Source organism: Sphaeramia orbicularis, chromosome 14, assembly GCF_902148855.1.
Source record: "Sphaeramia orbicularis chromosome 14, fSphaOr1.1, whole genome shotgun sequence".
NCBI classification, from domain to species: Eukaryota; Metazoa; Chordata; class Actinopteri; order Kurtiformes; family Apogonidae; genus Sphaeramia; species Sphaeramia orbicularis.
Window position 1 is genome coordinate 51,488,888 of NC_043970.1, and position 23,499 is coordinate 51,512,386.

General features: G+C 37.5%; 1 protein-coding gene across 2 annotated transcripts in view; it reads left to right on the top strand.

Moving 5' to 3' along the window:
• The window catches only part of dscama (Down syndrome cell adhesion molecule a), a 176,558-nt gene that overhangs the window by 118,905 nt on the left and 34,154 nt on the right, over window positions 1-23,499 (top strand). For both annotated transcript variants that reach the window (XM_030153377.1, XM_030153378.1), the window contains exons 9-15: window positions 3,991-4,269; window positions 4,504-4,623; window positions 5,259-5,438; window positions 18,776-18,972; window positions 20,405-20,501; window positions 20,630-20,758; window positions 20,975-21,142. In XM_030153377.1, coding sequence (XP_030009237.1) covers window positions 3,991-4,269; window positions 4,504-4,623; window positions 5,259-5,438; window positions 18,776-18,972; window positions 20,405-20,501; window positions 20,630-20,758; window positions 20,975-21,142 — 1,170 coding nt within the window. The remainder of the gene's footprint in view (window positions 1-3,990; window positions 4,270-4,503; window positions 4,624-5,258; window positions 5,439-18,775; window positions 18,973-20,404; window positions 20,502-20,629; window positions 20,759-20,974; window positions 21,143-23,499) is intronic.

Consider the following 23,499-nt stretch of genomic DNA (forward strand, 5'->3'; position numbering starts at 1 on the left):
AAATGGATTTTTAATAAAGTGTAGCCCAGATCTCTGTTAGAAAAGAAACACCTGAATTCAACGTGTCTTAATATTTTTGTTCATATGTTGAAGTTTATAAACATCAACATCATATTTCCTTAAAGTTAAAGTTTTCTTGAAGATTATGTGGGAGAAGTGAAATGAGAAAAAAGTAGATGGTTAGTTGGGGAAACCATTTACTGTGGTAGCACGAAAATTATTTTAGAAATTTAGAGGTAGAACATTTAAAATCATAGTCATGAATTTTTAAAAAAAATCAATGTTGAGAGAAATTAAGTAAAAACCATGTCTGAGGCATTTTGGAAGCAAAGATAAAAGATAATTTAAACAAAATTAACCAATGTAATGATATTTATCACAATATTCTGATATTTGTGTCCCAATACATTTGTCCATATTGTGTTTATAAGATATAACAGAAAATTACACTTGAAAATAAGGCTCTGTTCAGACAGCAGGTCTTAATGCACAATATGGATTTTTTGGTGAAATCCGATTTTTTTTGTGTACTCGTTCATATTACACATTAAATGCGACTTCTATCAGTTTTGAGTCTGAACTGAATGTGACCCTGAAGTGACCCACATGTGCAAAAGAGGTCCTGACGTAGTATGTGTCCATGCAGCCTCGCACTGTGTAGTAAATATGTTTTTCCCACCACTTCTCCTCCTGGGATGCAAAATTATGACATTTGTTGCATTTCAATGGCATAAAGGTGTGATAAATGCGAGCTGGCTGTTCAAACTGAAGTCGCGTTGCAAAATATCAGATACGTATCGGATTTAGAACCACATATGAAAGTGGCCTGGGTTGGATTTGAAAAAAAATCAGATTTGTGTTGTTTAAACTGTCTTTAACAGATCGGATACAGGTCACATATGGGCAAAAAAGTCAGATTCGGGTCACATTTGCTTGCTGTCTGAATGTAGCCTAAGTGACTCTATACCGGTGGTTCCCAACGTTTTTTGGCTCCTGACCCCATTTTAACATCACAAATTTCTGCCGACCCCAGACATTCAAAACAGGGACTTTTTTTTTGGCTAAAATTGATTTGTTTTTGGTCATGTAGTAGTTTGCTATACTATGTTGCAAACAAACATTAATTTTAGACGACATTTAGTCTAATGTATATTATTATGGACGGAGGCAGTAAATCCAGGTGTAGATTACTGCACAAAGTGAGAATTGGATTTTCCTCGGTCAGGATATGTACAGTCAGTCCAGCTGTGATTTACAAGGCTGACAATTAATACTGAACAAACAAGAACTCAAACTATGAATTATGAAAGAGCTGCAGCATCTCAAACCGACCACAATGAACATTTGACACATAAACAGAACCACAGTGCTGCAGTTTGTCTTTTATGGACTGGGATTGTCTCTCTCAGTTCAACATAGGGCTGAAAGATATATTGTTATCGATATCGAGATATGAACATTCAAAATATTAATACCGAAAAAGCAGCGATATAAACGATATAGATTTCCCCCGTGCTCGCCCTGCATGTACAGCTCTGGAAGTCACAACAGATTTAATTTATTTGTACTTGATGCTAATGTTGATGACTAGCAGTGAGTTCTTATAAATAAAACTGCACTTTCCACATTCTTTTGTATTATGATGTTAGTATTTTTCTGAAAAATGCTTGGTTTTCACCGAACCCGTAGTCATATTGTATCGTATCGAGATATCTGGCACCAATATCAAGATATGAAATTTTGTCCATATTGTTCAGCCCTAGTTCAACATATATTTTTTTATTAGTAAGTTTTTTTTTGTGTGTGTTTTTTTTTATCAATTACTAGAAATTTCAGGCGACCCCATTTGAATTCCAGGTGACCCCACATTGGGTCCCGACCCCAAGGTTGAAAAACACTACTCTAAACTGACTGTGAGCTACTTACTTACCTTCTATTTTTGTGACAGCTTCTCATGACCCTTTACCGCTATAACCTGTTTGAACAGCACCTCCGACCACGTCCATTATCTCCTGTAGTATCTCCAGTGTGTCCATATTTGCCTCCTCATTAATCTCAGAGGATGCTGACCCTGGAATGTGGCGTTCCATCACGTTTTTTTACACGCCGTACGTCACATCCTAGTGATACATTCAAGTATCATATCAGCATCTACCTTTCTGTAGTGAAGAAAACACAGATATGCGGGGGGATATTTGTATATCACGGCCTGTAAAAAAACTCACATCACTGATAGCGGAGCAGCATCTCCATCATCCCGGCCGGCTTATCGGGGCCTCATCTGAATATGCGGCGGCTGCTGAGCTGAGCCAGATGATGATAACCTCAGATGGCTCTCTTTCTTCAATGACGCTGCATAATTTGAAATGTCGGATGGGCGAACCCCCCACCCCCCACCACCACCACCACCTCCCTCTGGCGGGTCTTGGCGTGCTAACGAGTGTGCGAGAGGGAAATCACACAGCGTAGACAAAGCTATGCCGCCATTCCGCCTCGGCTAATTTGCCTCTCGGCTGCTTAGCATTCCACCACTGCCGAGAGGGAATCCCCAGGAGCCTATTATGCCTATTTTGTTGTGAATTAAATAAGCGCTGAAGTGCCGCTTATTCCAATGTTATTTTAAATCATTAATTTTCCAAAGCATCTGGTTCTCACGATGGCTACAGTGTCCCCAGAGAGCAAAAGAGGCTGAGAGAGGATGTTATACGCCTGTTGTTTGAGGGAGAATTCAGCCACTTTGAGGAGAAATGAGGAGATGTAATACATTTTTTTCTTCTCATTCCTGACAAATCAAAGCATTAAAGTGTTAATATTAGAGGAGGAGAACTGGAACTGCTAAGCATCTCTAGAAGCGTCTAATGAGGCAGCTACAGAAACACATGAATGCAGACTTTTTTAAAATGTAAATAAACCTAAATTAGGAGAATGAGTGGAAAATGCTGATTAAAATGATCAGATTTTTAACCCATAAAGACCAAATATCTACCATCAACCAAAAGTATCGACTGATCTAAAATGTTTAATACCTTTTGATCCATTAATCCTATCAATACATGTAAATAATCTGTATAAATGCAGTTTGTCATCTTTTCATGGTCATTAAATATGACCCATTTGGACGTCCATCTTCTACAACATTGATTCACCAGTAAAACCCATGGAGTTGGATCAATGACAGTGGATGGACACACTGCTTTTTACATTCAGTTATTTATATCTTTGCTGAAAATGTCTCTCTATATATTAAATAATAAATAAAATGAGCACATTTAAAGTAACATGAAAAAATAAACTAAAACAATTACTGAAACTGGGTAAAAATGAATAAAGTAATCAACAAAATGAACAAAAAATGACAAAAATAATAAGCAACAGGAACAAAATAAGTTACAAACTGAATGAAATTGAAGAAAGAATAATAAACCCATTTAGTTCTATAAATGACAGTGGATGGAGACATTTGTTTTTATGTTCAGTTATTGATATGTTTTACTAAGAAAGTCACTTTTTCTTCAGTTTTCTCTGTCTGTGATATAATAACCCTCAACTTTAATCTGAGTTTGTATGAACATCTACATAGATAGATGGATAGATAGATAGATACTTTATTAATCCCAAGGGAAATTCAAGTGTTCAGCATCTCTGCAAACAGCACAAGAAGACAAGAAACAGACAGAACAAAACTGACGGCTTAGTAACCAGGTTGACATTTAGGTTAGTATATACTCTAAAAAAAACTTCCTGTACAATACTGTAAACAAAAAATTCTAATTTAAAAATCTGTACAAAAACATGATCAGTGAATTGAATACAGGGAAATTCCTCATTTTCACTAAAAACCCCACAAAATACAGAAGATAATATTACAGTAAGTGGGGATAAATCATTTAAGAAAGGTTAAATATAGAGAAAAATGTAAACGTATCACTGGGTCTTTATGAGTTAAACTTTCTGGACGTTGTTCTCATTGAGCTCTTCTGTCCTCCTTAGTCCCACCCACCATCCACCCGTTCGAGTTCCCCCGGTTCTCCATCGGCCAGCGGGTCTTCATCCCCTGCGTGGTCATGTCCGGAGACCAGCCCGTCTTCATCACCTGGCAGAAGGACGGTCGGCCCATCCCCGCCAGCCTCGGCGTCACCATCGACAACATCGACTTCACCAGCTCCCTGCGGATCTCCAACCTCACACTGATGCACAACGGAAACTACACCTGCATCGCCCGTAACCAGGCTGCGGCCGTGGAGCATCAGAGTCAGCTCATCGTCCGAGGTGAGGGTCCTTTCCCTGAACAGAACAGGGTCGTAGGGCTGTTTTGAACCAGAATGGACCAAGGTTCAGGTTTTTGTTGTGTAGATGTGTGATGATGTGATACGTTTGGAAAAAGAAAATTTAAAAAAATGCATATCATTAAAAAAAGTCAGTTTCTCAATTGTTCCAAGTGTGATCGGTAGAATTTTTTTTGTGTCAGTGAAACTCACTGAATTCTTATTTACACTTTTCTAGTTCCCCCCAAATTCGTGGTGCAACCAAAGGACCAGGACGGCATCTACGGGAAGGCAGTCATACTCAACTGCTCTGCTGAAGGCTACCCTGTTCCTACCATCCAGTGGGAGTACTCCAAAGGTACAAACGCAGGATTATACAAGAATACATTCACATATGCATACTGTATATGACACATGAACACACCACGTTCACAGTAAAACACAGTTGTCCCTCCTCGGGTCTGTTCAACCACTGGATCTTCTACAGATTTTCACGGACTTTAAGTTGCTTTTTCTTTGCTTTGACAAACATGCTGAATTAGAAAAAAACCTTTGTCCTAAGGCGAGCTTATTCTCTGCAGCAGATGATCTGTTTGAGAATGCCAGTACAACAAACATAATGTCCACAGCCTTAAGGCTGAATGCATAAAAACACCCACCTCGAGTCCAAACAAGCACTGGAGACGAGAAACAGAAGCAGTTCGAAGAACAGCCTCTTATTCCTCTGGAGGAAGCAAATAGGTGGAAGATTACATAACGGACATGTTCTGGTTGGAGACAGTAACACATTTCACAATCTGTATTAACATCTGATGCATCAGCGTCTGCTTTCTTATGACAGTACTTCAGACACAAACATTAAATCTTCAGTATGAACTGATTATAACAGTATTGAGAACCTTAGAGCTATGACTGCAGGTTTTTACTCTCTGAGGTGGAAGTTCACTGTCCACCAGTCTGTTTTTTTCTGACCCTCTCGGTCTTCGTCCTCAGGTGCCGGCGTCCCTCAGTTCAAACCCATCGCTCTCAACTCAGGCTTTCGGATCGAGGTGCTGGTCAACGGCTCGCTGCTCATCAAACATGTGCTGGAGGAAGACAGCGGCTTCTACCTGTGCAGAGTCAGCAACGACGTGGGGGCTGATGTCAGCAAATCCATGTATCTCAATGTGAAAAGTAAGTCTCACAGGAAACAGCACACAACACCGTGTTAAACTGAGGAGGTGATACAGGGTGGGTTTACGGTTTCTCCTGAGTCTGGGTTCGACGATTTCAGTGTATGAGGACGATTTAGGTCCTTCGTTTTGGGGTCTGGAGATCTTCCGACAAGGAAATCTTATGTATGGCTCTTTTTTATTGTCAAATGTGTACAAAATCAGAAAAGCATCCAGGTTTAAACACATAATACTGATTGTACAGAAATTTGGTACTGCACCTAAACCTTATAATAGTAGAGAAAACCCGAATGTGGCCGCTTTTATTCACAACTTTGTCATATTTAATCAGTAAAATCCAAACCTGTAACTTCTGTAAGTCCCATCCCCGTTACATCCCCTCCTTGGTCATGCTTGAAGCCACCACTAACATTAAAAGTTAGCGTCAACACAAATCCACAAAGGTTAAATAAGTTGAAGTGGGGTCTGCTTTGTCTGTGACAGTGAGGCCACCAGCAAAATGCCGTCATGGTGCTCGCTCTGCGCTTTCTGCCTGAACGAATCCCACGAAAGCAACACACACAGCCACTGCCACCACATCTCTAGGAGAAAGTACATCATTTATTCGCTGTGTAGCCAAGGACTTAGCTCCCCTCCATTAGGCCCTGAATTCTGCATGCAGGCAGGAGCTGCCATGTGGAAAAGAGGGCTGAGGAATGGGGGGAAAGGGGGAAAGGGGGAAAGGGGGTTATCCATGTCGGCTCTGCACTGTACGTCTGCCCTCCCCTCGGTTTTCTGTACTCTTTCCTTCTTATACTGTATATTTTCTCCACTCCAGCATCGCATGGTTCCTCCTCTCTGTGTTTGTCCAGGACATTTTAATGTACCATCTATAATAACTATGTACAGTACATGCCCTTGAGCTGCTGTGGTCTGACATTCCCATTCAGATTATTATAGATACACTATATGGACACATTGAATTCAGGTGTGTCTTTTCTAACAGGGGTCTGAGATACAAAACAATAATGACAAAGGTGAGTAATATAGTTTTATATTGGGATAAATATCATTGCATTGATTAATTTGGTTTAAGTTATTATCTTTGCTTCCAAAATGCCTCAGAGAAGGTTTTTCCTTAATTTCTCTCAACATTGACCTTGTTTTGTTTTGTTTTTTATCCGTGACTATGATTTTAAATGTTCTACGTCTAATATTGATGTTTATAAACTATATCTATAAAAATGTTGGGAGACCTCATGTCTACAGCTGTAAGATGTCCTGTTCATGCTGATTTAAGATAATAACATCAATATTTCCTTAAAGTTTAATGAGAGATTTTTGTGAAGTAAATGGTTAGTTGTGGCAGAAAATTATTATTTACAGTCAGAGCGTGAACAATAATAATCAACAATGGTCATGAATAAAAAAATAAAATCATTGTTGGGAGAAATTCAGTAAAAACAATCTCTGAGGCACTTTGGAAGCAAAGATAACAGTTTAAACCAAACTAGCCAGTACAATGATATTTATCACAATATAAAACTATATTCTGACATTAGTCATTATTGTTTTGTATCCCAGACCCCTGTTAGAAAAGATCCACCTGAATTCAACGTGTCCACATACTTTTGTCCATATAGTGGATCTTACTCTGAATCCTTTAAAATCATGCATTTACTTCCTGTGAGTGTTCACCACTTTTTATTTTGTAGTAAAATTAGACTTTTTTTCCACAGGAATACTGCCCTCTTCAGGTTGAAAGGGCCCTTAATAAACCATGAGTCTAATACATGATTTAACCATGTCTTGGAGATGCTAAAAGCAGGGTTTGACAATAAATATTACAGTTAAATTTGGCCCTTTTAAAGCCATGTTTTAGAAGCCGGAGCTCCTCGTGAATGCAGCCGGTGTGAATTCTGTAAAAGTGAGTTTTCGCATGTGCGTATGTGTTGGATGAGTGTGTGATGAGTGTGTGTTGTGTTGGATGTGCAGCCGCCCTCGATGGTCTTGGTGCTCATTCTCATCAGCTGCTGTGAGATGAGGCTTACGCCCCTGTGGCTCTTATCAAGCCGGAGCAGAGTGTTCCCCGCTGAGTGTTCAGTGTCTGCCAGCCTCAGCCCAATAGGACCATGACTCCTCCTGTCTGAGTCCACACCAACACCCACAAACATGTACGCACAAAGACACACAACCATCATCATCTACCAGGTTTCTGTAAAAGTCTGGCATCTGCAGGATGTGATGAATTCACATTCAATGGAGTTTTTTTGGAACTTAAATTTCTTTGAGTCTCATCTGAAATCATCGTATAAATAGAATTCACAAGTACTTATTTTGCAAGATCCACTCACTATTAAACATTATGTCTTGCCAAATTATAAGCATTTCCTGTTCTGGCAAAGTGCATTGAGCTAACCTCTTGCCTAACTTCCATCCACACTACAATGTATTTAGTTGAATAACTATACAAAGCCATTTATATTGCAAAGATTTGAATTCAAATCAACTTGGAATTGAGTCCAATGAACTGATGATATTTAGTCTAATGATTATACAAAGCAATTGACATTGCAACAAATTTTAAGTTAGATTAACTTGGCATTTAGTGTGTTGTACTTAAAATAGCAATTCCATTCACATTAAGCATTTAAGTTTAATACATTCAAGTTTTCATTACTCATTACTTAAAGGTGCGGGAGACTTTCGTGAGCAATTTTTCATCAGATCTGTAAAACCTCAGTCATAGCCTAAGTATCATGAATCTGTAAGTCTGTCTGTGATTACTCACCTGAATCTCTTGCATTACGGTGAACAGTTTCGAAGTGCCATCCACCAGAAACAAACAAACATGTGTTTACATCCAGAACCCGGAGGTAACTCAGGCATCTTCGGAATTTTTTGTCGCGACATGCATTGTGGGAAACAGAGGCTCGCGCTGCCGCTGCAGGTGACTGCATGAACCTCCCTGCAGTTAGTTGGAGTCAACATTTATAAACTCCTCTTCTAAGGTGTGTTTGAAAATTAATTGACATACAGTATATTTGATGCATTGTGACCCAGTGTGAACAGCTCTGCGACCCATTTCAGGCTCCGACCCTTAGTTTGGAACAGTCATTTTTAGAACATACTGAATAGATGTGTTTTTCAGACAGCGTCCACGCTCACGCCTCAGCCTGTGATGTTTGATAATGTGCGTCACACTGTGATGTTCTGTACTCTCTGTGCTTTTTCGTGTTGTTTCCACCGTCCAGTCGACTCCACTTGAGCGGCGGCGGCAGCTACTTAAGAGGCTTAGGAGCCAATTAGGGAGGAACACAAGCTGACGCATGCTGAAGTACTCACGTGACAGATAGTATGATCTTCGCTGTGTGTTATTGGCTGTCCAATTGTGGCTCAGAATGTCAGTAAACATATGGAAGGGGGGGGGGGGGGGGTCAATAAATTTAATCAGAAAACTGAGATGCACAAAGCGGCAGATGTGTGGTGAGGATGCATTGTGGTCGTACATGAAACACAGGTGAATAAACAACAAGCCCACACACACAAACACGCACAAGACTGCGCAGTTTAATGCAAAGACATAATGTAAAGGTGCAGATACAGTGCGGCACGATGCAGCCATTACAAAAAGAATAATGGGCCCGGCGGCTAATGCAGCGGTTTAGATAGATCCCACTCTGCCCTGCTATTGTGGTGGACTCCCTGGGAAATGAATTGCAGCTATTGTGATGTCCTAGCTTGGCACTTTCATTGTTATGAGTATCTGTGCATAGGCTAATGTCTCATCATAATACGCCATGCATCATCCTGTATGAACGCCGCCACTGCACTAACAGCCGGCAGAAACTGCTCGCTGCACCCGGATTAAGTTGTGCATGCGATAGAGAGTATGTTTGGGTGTTTATTTTTCATGCAAAACTTCATAGGAGCAGTGATCCGCCGGTGCTGCGTTATGGCGCTGATGTGCAGGTGGAGGCCTATTGATTTATTCAATTTCCATTTAAGCAGCTCTACCTCCAAAACAGATGCAATTCAGTCAATTCATTACCAATCCACAGTGGATGCTATCAGAGTCAGTCAACAGCCACTCAGTGTTTATCAGGGCCAATTAGGATCAATCAAGCCTATTAGACATCATAATGTCGCCAGACACAGTGATGAGGCCAGAGCACATAATGAGGCTTCACTAAAGAGAAACAGTAAATGGTCCTGTGGTCACCCAGTGTCTGTAGAAGCTCTGTTTTCCTGTGTTTTGTATATTTCATCTTATTTATACCCCCCCCCCCCAGTCTACAGGCAAACATTTGGCATCATGCTCCATGTCCAACCAAATTGTGCAGCTAAGGGAATTATTTCAGTACATTGCAGGCGGCCAGTGAACCAGTCATCTTTGTGCAGTTGCCACAACGCCCTCCCCCTCCTCCTCCCCCTCCCCCTCCCCCCTCGTCCAGCCTGTCTCGTCCCCAGCACCCATTTACAGTATGGCTCCAGGGCAGGGAGCTATGCACATCTCAGCTCATCTCCTCCTGTCTGACCCTCATATCCACTCGGAGCCCTGTGGCCTGCACTGGCCCGACACACCGCAGGGTTAAATATGGACTAAAACCTCCGATACTGCCAACATGCATGATACTAAAGACTTAATAGTACTTATTTTACCCACTTTATATGTATGTATGTATGCACTGTGAGAAAGTGTGATCTATCTATCTATCTATCTATCTATCTATCTATCTATCTATCTATCTATCTATCTATCTATCTATCTATCTATCTATCTATCTATCTATCTATCTATCTATCTATCTATCTATCTATTCATTGTAGATACAGTCTGTCTTATTTTATTGATGCAATATTTACAAAAATCAGGAAAATATGAACGAAATAAGCACCAAAAATGAGAAAAACCCAAGCAAAATAATAAAGTAAATCTACACAAAATGAAGGAAAATGAACATAATGATTAACAAAATGAACTAAAGAGATCAAAATAATCAGTAAAATAAGAATTAAGAAACACATCTAAAGATCCCACATATTAGAAATATAAGTACATCGAGAAATACTCCAATCTTTTTGCCAATTGTGTACATTTTCATCTATCTATCTATTGCTTATTTGTTTGCTTTTGTCCATTTTTTTTGCCTATTTTATTCATTTTTTAAATCGATTTTGTCTCATTTGTTCATTTTTCGCTTATTTTGCAGCTTATTTTTTTGTCTTTACTCATTTTGATGCATGTTTGTCCATTTTTGTCCACGTTTTTCCATATTTTATTCACTTTTTTAATCGATCTGACTTTTTTTTTCCATTATCTATCTATCTATCTATCTATCTATCTATCTATCTATCTATCTATCTATCTATCTATCTATCTATCTATCTATCTATCTATCTATCTATCTATCTATCTATCTATCTATCTATCTATCTATCTATCTATCTATCTATCTATCTATCTATTCATTTTAGATATTGATGCAATATGTACAAAAATCAGGAAAATATGAACTTAATAAGTACCAAAAATGAGGAAAACCCAAGCAAAATAATAAAGTAAATCTACACAAAATGAAGGAAAATGAACATAATAATTAACAAAATGAACTAAAGAGATCAAAATAATCAGTAAAATAAATAAGAATTAAGAAACACGTCTAAAAATCCCACATATTAGAAATATAAGTACATCGAGAAATACTCCAATCTTTTTGCCACTTGAGTACATTTTGCAGCAGTAGTAGCGAAAGACAGCTGATGGGTCGAGAAAATGGCGTCCCCTAGAGGAACCTAAACCTTGCTTTTTCTCCAGGGCATCAGTTAACAGCCTCACATCACCATTAATCTAATAAATTAAATGATTTTTCCAGTCTGAAGCATCTAAAAGACCATATTGTTTCCACTTCAATGTTATAAATGTAGCCAGTTTTTGTGATTTTTTTTTTTTTTTTTTTTTTCAAATAGAGTTAATACAGTTGAAATAATTCAGACTGGAATAAATGGGGTTCTTTTCTTCACCTCACACTTCTCATTGACCCTCTGGGATCATTCTTTCTCTGATCCTTTATGAATAGGCCTACGTCGAAATAGCCATTTTGCTATATTTATGCACTATTATTATCATTGCGACTCTAAATCTGCTCATTCTGTTTTCCACTTCACTAGCGCCACCAGTTAGACACATTAGAAACCTTTTCTCTTTGTATCTTTTTTTTTTTTTTTGGCTCTGCATTGCGACATTCAGGGCGTGATTGTGTAATCATCATACTCCAGTGAAAATCAATGGCAGGTCCATGTTCTATTCCTGGCTACTAGAAATGGCCCTTTTTCTAAGAGTAGAGACTGGAGCGAGGGAGAGGGAGAGGAAGGAAGGAGGAGAGGGAGGCGAGGAGAGGAGAGACTGTCCGATGCTGGTTGGCATGGTAACCTGGCCAGGTGAAAGGGAGCCTGGGAGAAGGAGGGAGGGTGGGCTTTTGTCTCACGGGAGTAGCCTATCAGCAGCCAGCCTATCCCCCACAATCCCCTGCAGGCTTAAGCGTATCATCACTGCCCTCTGGGTTGCTGTGGAGGAACAGGGCTCTCCTCACCTCCACATAAAAGACACACTGTGCTGTGCAGTAAACATACGCTGCATCCTCTGCCTAGTCATTCCCATTCACATTCACATTCAGTTTACTGTCATTACACGAGTATAAGTACATGGCGACAAAATACAATTTAGCATCTAGCCAGAGGTGCAATAACAGCAATGTCGGCACTACAGAATATACAGTATTGACAATATTTGCACCATGCACAGTAGATATAATATATGCAAATGTAACAGAATGAGTGCAAAGAGCATAAAGTGCATAAGTAAGTTGACAGTTCAGCATCAGATAGTACTAACAGATGAAATGGTACTCAGTCCAACGTGCAGGATGTCATTCTTTGTATCCTTAAAACCCCCTAACGCACAGGTGTCAAACATGTGGCCTGGGGGCCCAAATCTGGCCTGCCAAAGGGTTCAATCTGGCCCATTGGATGAATTTGTGAAATGCAAAAATTACACTGAAGATATTAACAATTCAGTGGTGTAAAAAATCGTTTTAATTCAGGTTCCACATACAGACCAATTAGATCTCAATTGGGTCAGACCAGTAAAATAGTATCATAATTAGGGATGGGAATCCCGATTCCATTATCGATATTGCTTATCGATCCGATTCCTTATCGATTCTCTTATCGATTCTCATTGGGTGAGGGAATAAAAGAGTACAAACAGGTGTGTTTGCATTAACTGTCTTTTATATTTCCATCTCTGCACAGAAAATAGAACATATACAGTATGTACAAATAATAACAGATGACGGTTCAGGGGGGTGCAGTGCAATTTTCTAAATCCTTTAACAAAAAAATGTGTATAACCCAAACACATAAAGAAAATTAAGCACTATTTTAAAATATTCTGTCTGTTACTAAATGTTTTGTGCCTTTGTAGATCCAAACTGTAATGCACATGTTTATGTTTATGCATTTATGTTTATGCATTTGGCAGATGTATGTATAAATGTTAAGTAGAGGTGTAATATTTTTAAAATTGCACTTACTTTTCTTATGCAATTTCAGTTTTTTCAGGTTATTCAGATCTTTTTTGGTTTGGATACTTTGTAAATGTAAATATTTATGCACTAAAACAAAGGGAAAAATTGGAATTGTCATTATTTATAGGTTATTATGTTGAGTGTTGACATCCCTGATTTAAAGCGACTAATAATGATGAATATAGTTTATTTGTAGTAATATATTTACCTCTCTATCCATTCAAGATAGAGTCTGTCTTATTTTATTGATGCAATGTTGACAAAAATGAGGAAAATATGAACAAACTTTCAATGAAGAAACAGTCCTTTAACAAAAAATGTGAATAACCTGAACAAATTAAAGACAATTAAGTGCGATTTTAAAAATATTCTGTCTGTTACTAAATGTTTTGCGATCCAAACTGTAATTCACATGCATAAATGATACGTTGAGGCATAATATTTTTAAAATTGCACTTATTTTTCTTAAGCAATTTCAGTTTTTTCAGGTTATTCAGATCTTTTTTGGTTTGGATAGTTTGTAAATGTAAATATGTTTGCGCTAAAACGAAGGGAAAAATTGGAATTGTCATTTTTTTTAGGTTATTATGTTGAGTGTTGACATCCCTGATTTAAAGCGACTAATAATGATGACTATAGGATGTAATGTGAGATACTTTGACTGTTAATGAACATGTTGTGGTTTAGAAATAATGGAAATCGGTCCCTAATGAGGCAGGACACTCCCTCTTCTCTTACTTCTTTTTCTTTCTTTCATTCTTCCATTGTCTCTCTTTAAAGCCGGTCCCATTGCCCTGTAGTCCTGTTTCCATAATTCCACTGGATATTAAAGAAATACATCAATACAACAATTACAGGGCCACAAAGTGCGCCTCAGGGCGGGCTCAGCTGGGCTCGTGCACACAAGTATATACATGCAGATGGATAGATGTAGAAACTGTCGATGCCAGAGCAGAAATTACAAACACATGCATCTCATGTTTGTGCGACTATTGTGTTGCGAGTGTGTGTTTGTCTGTCTTCACTGACGTCTTGTAAAATAAATGAAATTGTATGTTTGTTGCATATTCACGACTGCTACTGCCAGGCTCCATATTTATAATAAATGTAGGATTATTTTTGATTAGATGACTGCATAAAATAATATACAAATATGGAAAATGGATGTAGCAACACTGTCAGGACGCTATAGGCAACCAAAGCCCCGCCCCTTCCTGTTGTGTCCAATGGGATCTTATTCAGGAGGGAATTGTGTGTGTGTGTTAATGGTTCCATCATTTAGTCATATGATGTCAGTTAGATTAAAAGACAATTTTACAAGTAGATAAAGTTATGGTTTGTGGTTGAGTAAAACCTGGTATAAAACATCAGAAAATGAATGCCATAAATTTAATATTGTCTAAACAAAAGGGTTAAAGAAATAAAAACATACACCAAATGTGACCGTTTTGGTTTAAAGAAGCAGTTTTTTTCCCTCTAATTTTGGTTTTCCCTGCTGTACATACTTCACATATATCTAGATTCGATCTAAATACAGGCACAAATTCACAAGTGTGGACATTAGAACTTTACTAAACCAACAAACATTATGTTGGGTCAGGAGTTTTACACAGGACTGTACATTTTGAAAAAAACACACTTTATTTACTGAAAACAAGAGTATAAATTCCACGGAAGTTGTATACTTTTCTAAAATTAATCCATTATTGCATCAGCGTCTAATCTAGTCAGGTCTGTTTATCTAATGCAGGGCTGTCAAACTCATTTTAGTGCAGTTCCACATTCAGCTCAATATAATCTCAAAAGGGTCAGACCAGTAAAATATAACATAATAACCCAAGAATAGTAACAACTCCAAACTTTTCTCTATGTTTTAGTGTGAAAAAGTTAAATTACATTATGAAAACGTTTAACTCTACAAACTATCCTTTAAAAATGTGAATAACATGAGCAACCTGACATTTCTTAAGAAAAATAAGTGAAATTTTAACAGTATTCTGCCTCAGTTTATCATGTACACATGTGCATTACCACTTACAGATCACAGTGGATCTACAAATACACAAACATTTAATAACAGGCAGAATATTTTTTAAAATTGCACTGATTTTTTTTAAAGAAATGTCAGGTTGTGCATGATTGTTCGTGAAAAGATAGTTTGTAAATGTAAACAAAGTTGATACTGGCACAAGGAAGAAATGATTAAATTTTGGTGGCGGTCCGTGATTGTGGTGGTGGTGGTAGGGGGGAATCTGTCTTGGCGGAGGTCTGCACTCTCCGACCAAATGGGTCAAGTATATTCAGCCTTTACAACCAGATTTTGTGGGAGCCTGAACTGTTACTTTGACTTTACCTTACTCTCATTGTTTTTGCATTTATTATAGCTTTTAACCTAATCTAATTCTCCCTGATTTTATTTATTTTGTCAATTTGTACACATGTTCTCTCTCCCAACATGCATAAAGTTACTGAAACTTATGAAACATGTGCATGGCAGTGGGTCCAAAAGTGCTCTTGGTATTACACGTTATGCTCTGTAATATAACTGCTATTCCAAAATAAAAAATTATAAAAAAAAACAAACTAGAAAAGCACTCAGAGCGCAGACCTCTGCCAAGGCAGATCAGCCCCCCCCACCACCACCACCATCACCACCACAATTTAATCATTTCTTCCTTGTGCCAGTATCAACATTTCCTTACAATTTCATCAACAACCCCCCCCCCCCCCCTAGTGCAGTCACCACCAAAATTTAATCATTTCTTCCTTGTGCCAGTATCAACATTTCTTGAAAATTTCCTGAAGATCCATCCATAACTTTTTGAGTTCTCTTGCTAACAGACAGACAGACAAACCCTGATAAAAACATAACCTCTGCTGTTACACTTGGCGGAGGTAAAAATAAAAAATTATAAAAAAAAAAAAAAAAGGTCTGTACGTGGAACCTGAGCTAAAGTCTAAAGTGGACCCTCTGGTGGGCCGCTTTTGGCCCGCGGGCCGCATGTTTGACCCTTGATCTAATAGAATCTGTTTTTCTGTTTTATTCCTACATGACTGTTTTGTTCATATACTGTGGTTCTAATGCGTCTCCTGTGAATCTTCAACACTGAAATGTCTTCATCTGGGTCGTACGCAGGGTTAGATATCGTCCTCCCGCTACAGATTTACCACCGATTGTTTCTCTTTCCTCGCTTTTTGTCACCTCGCGAGTGTCAACAGCATCGCCATGTGCCACCTCTGAGCCACTTACACGGCAAAACGAAAGTCGCCGTGCTCGAAAATGATAACGTTTACATAAACCCTGAGCTGTTTTTTCTTTTCCCCCCTTCGCTTTTCCAAATGTGTCTCACAAAATATTCATACTTGTCATGCAAAATAAATCAGCATTCTTTTTCGTAGCCGAGCCCCAAATGGCTGCAGAGTGAATAAGAGATGAGGCTTAAATGTTTGCAACCTCTTGCCTGACACTTCCCATCACATCAGTGAAGTCACGCTTTGTGTGTGTGTGTGTGTGTGTGTGTGTGTGTGTTTGTGTGTGTGTGTTTGTGCGAGAGGCAGAAAAGGCGAGCTCACACATACAGTATACCATGTTCACGCACAAGATTGTGTGCAGACAGTGTTCATGTGGGAGCTGGGAGTTGTTATACACTCGGCTGTGGGTGTAATGAGCCATGTATGTCGTTAGTGTGCATTTAGTGTGGGGTCTTCAGAGTGTTGTTATAGCATCGCTTTGCCATTTGGGACCTTAACATACAAGATACACATCAGGGCAGTTTGTTTCTAGCGACGCAACATTAAACTGAAGCTGTATAAAAGTATTCAAATAATTGTCACAAATGAAAAATACACAAATGGACAAAAGTATGTGGGCACGTTTGAATTCAGGTGTTTCTTTTCTAGCAGGGGTCTGGGATACAAAACAATAATAACAAATATCATAATAAAGCTTTATATTGTGATAAATTATAAATGTTTATAAACTGTATGGACAAAAAATTAGGACGCATCATGTCTACAGCTGTAAGATGTCCTGTTCATGCTGATTTGAGATGTAAACATCAATATTTCCTTCAAGTTTAATGGGAGATTTTTCTTCCTAAGCAAGATGTGAATAAAGTAGATGGTTAGTTGTGGTAGAAAATTATTATTTACAGTCAGAGCATGAAAAATATTTTAGAAATTTAGAGGCAGAACATTTAAAATCACACACTGAATTCAACGTGTCCACATATTTTTGTCCATAAGGTGTATTTTTCATTTGTGACAATTATTTGGGACCTTAACATACAAGATGCACATCAGGGCAGTTTGTTTCTAGCGACACAACATTAAACTGAAGCTGTATAAAAGTACTCAAATAATTGTCACAAATGAAAAATACGCCATATGGACAAAAGTATGTGGACACATTTGAATTCAGGTGTTTCTTTTCTAACAGGGCTCTGGGATACAAAACAAAATAACAAATATCATAATAAAGCTTTATATTGTGATAAATTTTAAATGTTTATAAACTATATGGACAAAAATATTGGGATGCATCATGTCTACAGCTGTAAGATGTCCTGTTCATGCTGATTTGAGATGTAAACATCAATATTTCCTTCAAGTTTAATGGGAGATTTTTCTTCCTAAGTGAGATGTGAATAAAGTAGATGGTTATTTGTGGTAGAAAATTATTATTTACAGTCAGAGCATGAAAAATATTTTAGAAATTTAGAGGCAGAACATTTAAAATAACACACTGAATTCAACGTGTCCACATACTTTTGTCCATATGGTGTATTTTTCATTTGGGACAGTTATTTTGGACCTTAACATACAAGATACACATCAGGGCGCTTTGTTTCTAGCGACGCAACATTAAACTGAAGCTGTATAAAAGTACTCAAATAATTGTCACAAATGAAAAATACACAAATGGACAAAAGTATGTGGGCACGTTTGAATTCAGGTGTTTCTTTTCTAACAGGGGTCTGGGATACAAAACAATAATAACAGATGTCATAGTATAGTTTTATATTGTGATAAATATCAGTGCATTGGTTAGTTTGGTTTAAATTATCTTTGCTTCCAAAATGCCTCAGATTTTACTTCATGTCTCTCAAGATTGATTTTTATTTATTTATTTATTTTTTATCCATGACTGATTTTAAATGTTCTACCTCTAAATATCTAAAATATTTTTTGTGCTCTGACTGTAAATAATAATTTTCTACCACAGCTAACCATCTATTTTCTTCACATCTCTCATTAAGCTCTAAGGAAATATTGATTTTTTTTATCTCAAATCATCATGAACAGGACATCTTACACCAGTAGACATGATGTGTCCCAATACTTTTGTCCATGTAGTTTATAAACATTAATATTACCTTAAGGTTTAATGGGAGATTTTTCTTCAAAAGTGAGATGTGAAGAAAGTGGATGGTTAGATGTAAATGAATAAAAAACAAAAAACAAAATCAGTGTTGAGAGAAATGAAGTCAAAACCATCTCTGAGGCATTTTGGAACCAAATATAACAATTTAAACCAAACTAACCAATGCAATGACATGTATCACAATATAAAACTATATTATGACATTTGTCCCCTGTTAGAAAAGAAACACCTGAATTCAATTTGTCTCAATACTTTTGTCTGTATATTGAAATTAGAAGCTACAAAGTGGGAAATATAGTTCTGTCAGTGGCACATGATTAAAAAACACAGATCTGTCTCGTCTTCCTTTGCTTGTGCTCTTTTATTCATTTTATTTTCCTCTCCCAGTTCCAGCCATGATCACGTCGTATCCCAACACCACGTTAGCGACGCAGGGCGAGGAGAAGAAGATGAGCTGCACGGCACACGGTGAGAAACCCATCATGGTTCGGTGGGAGAAGGAGGAACGCATCATCAACCCTGAGACCAGCCGCTACGTGGTGTCTGTCAAGGAGGTGGGCGACGAAGTCATCTCCACCCTGCAGGTAGGAGGCTTGGATGGAACGTTTATGGTCCCCAACCTGGAAGACCAAAATACAGAACTCATATTTAATGGCAACCTAAAAGAAAAGATGGTTTTCTTATGTTTTTTTTTTTTTTTTTTTTTTTTTTACTGTTTTACGTGAAAAACCAGATGGTACTGTGAGGGAATGAATCCATTAGGAGGAACCATGGCAGCAAAACATCCTTTTTTTAATAGAACTTCAACCAGGGCCAAAAAAACGCAGTTAGAAAATATGGAAGTATCTTAAAGTTGTAATACCACTGACCGTCACTAGATGTTGCTCTAAAAATCCCTGTCTCCTATATACTTACACTGAAGGTTTCTGTAAAAATGCTTTTTTTTTTTCATTCTTATTCCTATTATTTGGACTATCTAGTAAGCAATCAGGTCCATCTGGTCCAAATTTTTGATCCATTAATCAGATCTCAGGTCAAATACTGTAAAAAGCTTTGGCTATTTAGAGTCAAAATAATCCACATAAACATGCTAGATTTCAAAAAATATTCCAAGGCACACTCGGATTTGTGTAAAAATAAAATGCCATTATTACTTCATGGCTTTCACTAGTGAAAAAAGCCCTGATGAAGACCAGGGGTCGCAACATGTTGACTGTATTTTAAAAGATTGCCATGAAGTAATAAAGGCATTTTGTTTTTACACAAATCCTACAGTGTGCCTTGGAATATTTTTGGAAATCTAGTATGCTTATGCGGCTTTTTTTGACTCTAAATAGCCAGACACACCGCAAGTTTCCAAAGAGCACCTGTGGATAATCACCAAGAAGAAGACCCAGCAGCACTTCCACTCTGTTGGAATACTGTAAAAAGCTTTGATTGACAGGTCTTACTGACAGCTCGCTCACCTGAGTCTTTGGTTTACTTAGAATTTTTTTTTTTTTCCTGACAGACAGGTCAAATATAGCTGTGGTTAACAGGTTCCACTAACAAGACTTTGTTTTGCTGTGTTTCATGAAGCTTACTGAGTCAATAAGCTAGCATTTAGCATTAGCTCAGGCTCCTGTAGCTCCACCCCTTTGGTACAAATATGGTCCTGTCTGGTTCGAAAAGCAGGCAGAGTTATGACCAAATCGCAAACTACTGGCTTCAAAATGAATGAATGGAAGACATCACCATTAATCTATCCACTGATTATACACAGTTGATAATTTCAGCTTTATTTACTTGTACAGAAATGTGGACCAAAGTGTATCACGAAACAAGATTACAACAGAATAGAAAAAGAGATAAAAATAAGTCCAGTGTCAGAAGATTTAAAAGTTATACACTATGAAATATAAATAGATGCAATGGGTATATTAGGGGGATAAAGGTGAAATATAAGGTTACAGATCATAGATAAACAGAAGATACTGAAATGTAAAATCCCATGTTTTTTCCTTTTTTCCTCTTCAGATCATGCCCACAGTGAGAGAGGACTCCGGCTTCTTCTCCTGCCACGCCATCAACTCTTTTGGTGAAGACAGAGGAATCATACAACTCACAGTCCAAGGTAAAAACTGCAGCCGATTCCAGTGGAAGACGATCATTTCATCCTCAGACACAACGTCTTGGACCATTTTCCCTGTTTATATTTAAATTAATAACAAAACATGTGTCGACTCTTTTCCTTCCATCTAGAGCCCCCAGACCCCCCAGAGGTGGAGATCAGGGAGGTGAAGGACAGAACCATCGCACTCCGTTGGACCATGGGTTTCGATGGCAACAGTCCAATCACAGGCTTCGATATTGAGAGCAAGAACAAATCAGGTACAGAGGAAAACATAACACAGAATAAATAAAGCTTATAATACCGACCGTGAATGAATTTAAGCGAAATCACATGGAGAACCCACACGATTTCTCCCTGAACTCACATTGTCCCAGAGACATAATTCAATAAACGCGGTCCTAATGCACTTAGCTACATCTGAACCTCCTCCTGACTCTTCTAACCCCAATAAACCTCCCCCTCCCCCCTCAAAGCCTCCTGGGATACCGCTCAGAAGACCAAAGATGTGTCACCTCAGCTCAACCAGGCCACCATCATCGACCTGCACCCCTCCTCCACCTACAACATCCGCATGTTCGCCAAGAACCTGATTGGAAAGAGCGAAGCCAGCAACGAGCTGACTATCACCACCGACGAAGCAGGTCAGAACTAAGAATACACTGACGATGTTATACTTTACACCAATCAAATAATTACTCGTGTAAGTTTATAATAATGAGGCCTTTCACGGTTAATACATTATCACCACTGGATTCATTTTAGATGAACTTCTCCACTCACCTGGATATAAACAGTTGGGTGATATTAACAGAAATTACCAATTTAGCATCATAATTTAGCATAATTTAGCTGTTGTCTTGGCCAAGGCACTCTTGAAAAAGAGATTTTTAATCTCAATGAGCTTTTTTTCCTGGTTAAATAAGGTTAAAGGTAAATATATATTGAGTCGTATCTTTAATATCGACCCTCAGACACTGGGACCATCTTTTGTGGCTAGCTTTTCAGTTTAATCCTACCCATATGCTTTATAAAGTGAGGTAAGGTGGAGTTTCTGACTATTTTAGGAGTACCACATGTGTCTTACCTGGGCCCACAGAGGTTCTCTAGTGGATGTGTTTAAGCATTAGCATCAATTCATTGTAATTTCTGCATTTAAGTCAATAAATGGCTATAACTTGCTTACAAAAGGTTAGATGTAGTTTTAAAAAAAAGCATGTGGGTGTGCAACATCTATGTTCAACTTTATAAATAAGAAAAAACAAACTCTCAAAAGGTTCTACAAAAACATGAAAATGGGCTTTGTGACTTTAAACACACCAAACTCAGGTGATAATTAAAAAACTAAATGAATTAGTTCATGACATGAGTCATATAAAGTCATCTAAGACTCTGAGAGTTAAATAGAAACATATAATAGATATAATTTCTGTTCCACAGTCCTCTCTATTAGTCCTATGTGGATAATGACGCTCCTGTTACAGTTAGAATGGTGGTATTTGTGTGACAATCATCCATGTGATATTGATAAAATGTAATACATGCAGCACCTTTTCAAAACAGGGTTTACAGTTGTTTCACAAGATTATGAGACTTAAAGGTAACTTAAATTAAATACAGTGTGTAATGTCTGTAAAAACTATAATAAAATACATCAACTGCTAAGAAAACAACAAAATGAACATAATCAGTCAACTGCTGTGCAAATACAATTAAATATCCAGATTTACAGAAGTTTATGTGAATGTATTTACAGAAATAGGACAGAAAGAGTAAGATAAGAATCACTACATTTTAATCACATAAAAAACTGTTATTTATGTCAACAGAAGTCCATCAAGTTGCACCACCGGCTTCTTCGTTTTTCTTTTTGCATTTTATAGCATTTGACATTAGGTGTTAAAATGCTTTGAAAAACCCAAAATGTACAAAACAAACATTTAAACGTCCACGTTTTTAGTGGCCATCTTAGGTCAAAGGTCAAGGTGAGGACACAATGGTTCAGTTCACCACTAGATGTCACTAAATATTGTACTTTCAACCTTTATTTGGGGGAGAGTTTATGTATATATAGTGCATTTTGAGGAAATAAACAAAATACTTCAAATAAAAGCAAAAATATATATATTTTTTTAAATATGCAGAGTACAGAGAACATAAAATCATAACAAAATAATTAAATATATATGTATATGTAAAATTAATAAAACTGCATGCTATACATATAAATATTTATTTAATTATTTTTTGTAAAATGTAAGTGAGAGTCATAAAAAAATAAAATAAAATGAATGCAAATAAGACAAAACATCCAAATTAAAAATAAAAAGAACTGGTTGGCAGGAAGACTGATGTAAACAATAGAGCAAATTAAACAATATACATTTGAATACAGTAAGTATATATTATCACAACTGTACATGCAGTTTAATTAATTTTACATTCAGTGGAACTGGAGCTGCAGCAACTGATCAGTTTATTGTCAACTACTTGGTTATGGATTTTAATAATACAAAAGAAAAACAAGACATTTAAGGATGCCATCTAGCATTTTGTGACATTTTATCTACCAAACATTGAATCAATAAATGAAGAAAATAATCAACACGTTAATCAACCTTAATTGACACACATTGTCATTTCAGTCCAGTGAAATAGTTGTGTATAGTATTAAATATTAACGTTAGATTAATATGCAAAGCAGATGAATACAAAAATGGATTTCTGTAAATCTGAACATTGTTGGAAAGAAAGTATTTAGAAATTATAATGTAAACACGTTTAATTGTGTTTAATTCCATACTTTGGTCTAATTTTTAAGAAGTACACAGAAATATACAAATATTTATATGACGGTATGAGGATTAAAGCTGGTTTGTTCCATTAATTACACAGTGAGTACGACAACAAGTCAGACATGAGTGAAACAAGAGTCCAAAGGGCTGACGGATTCAATTCATTAACGGCCTGGTGACATCAGCGCATCAGCTCTGTTGCATTA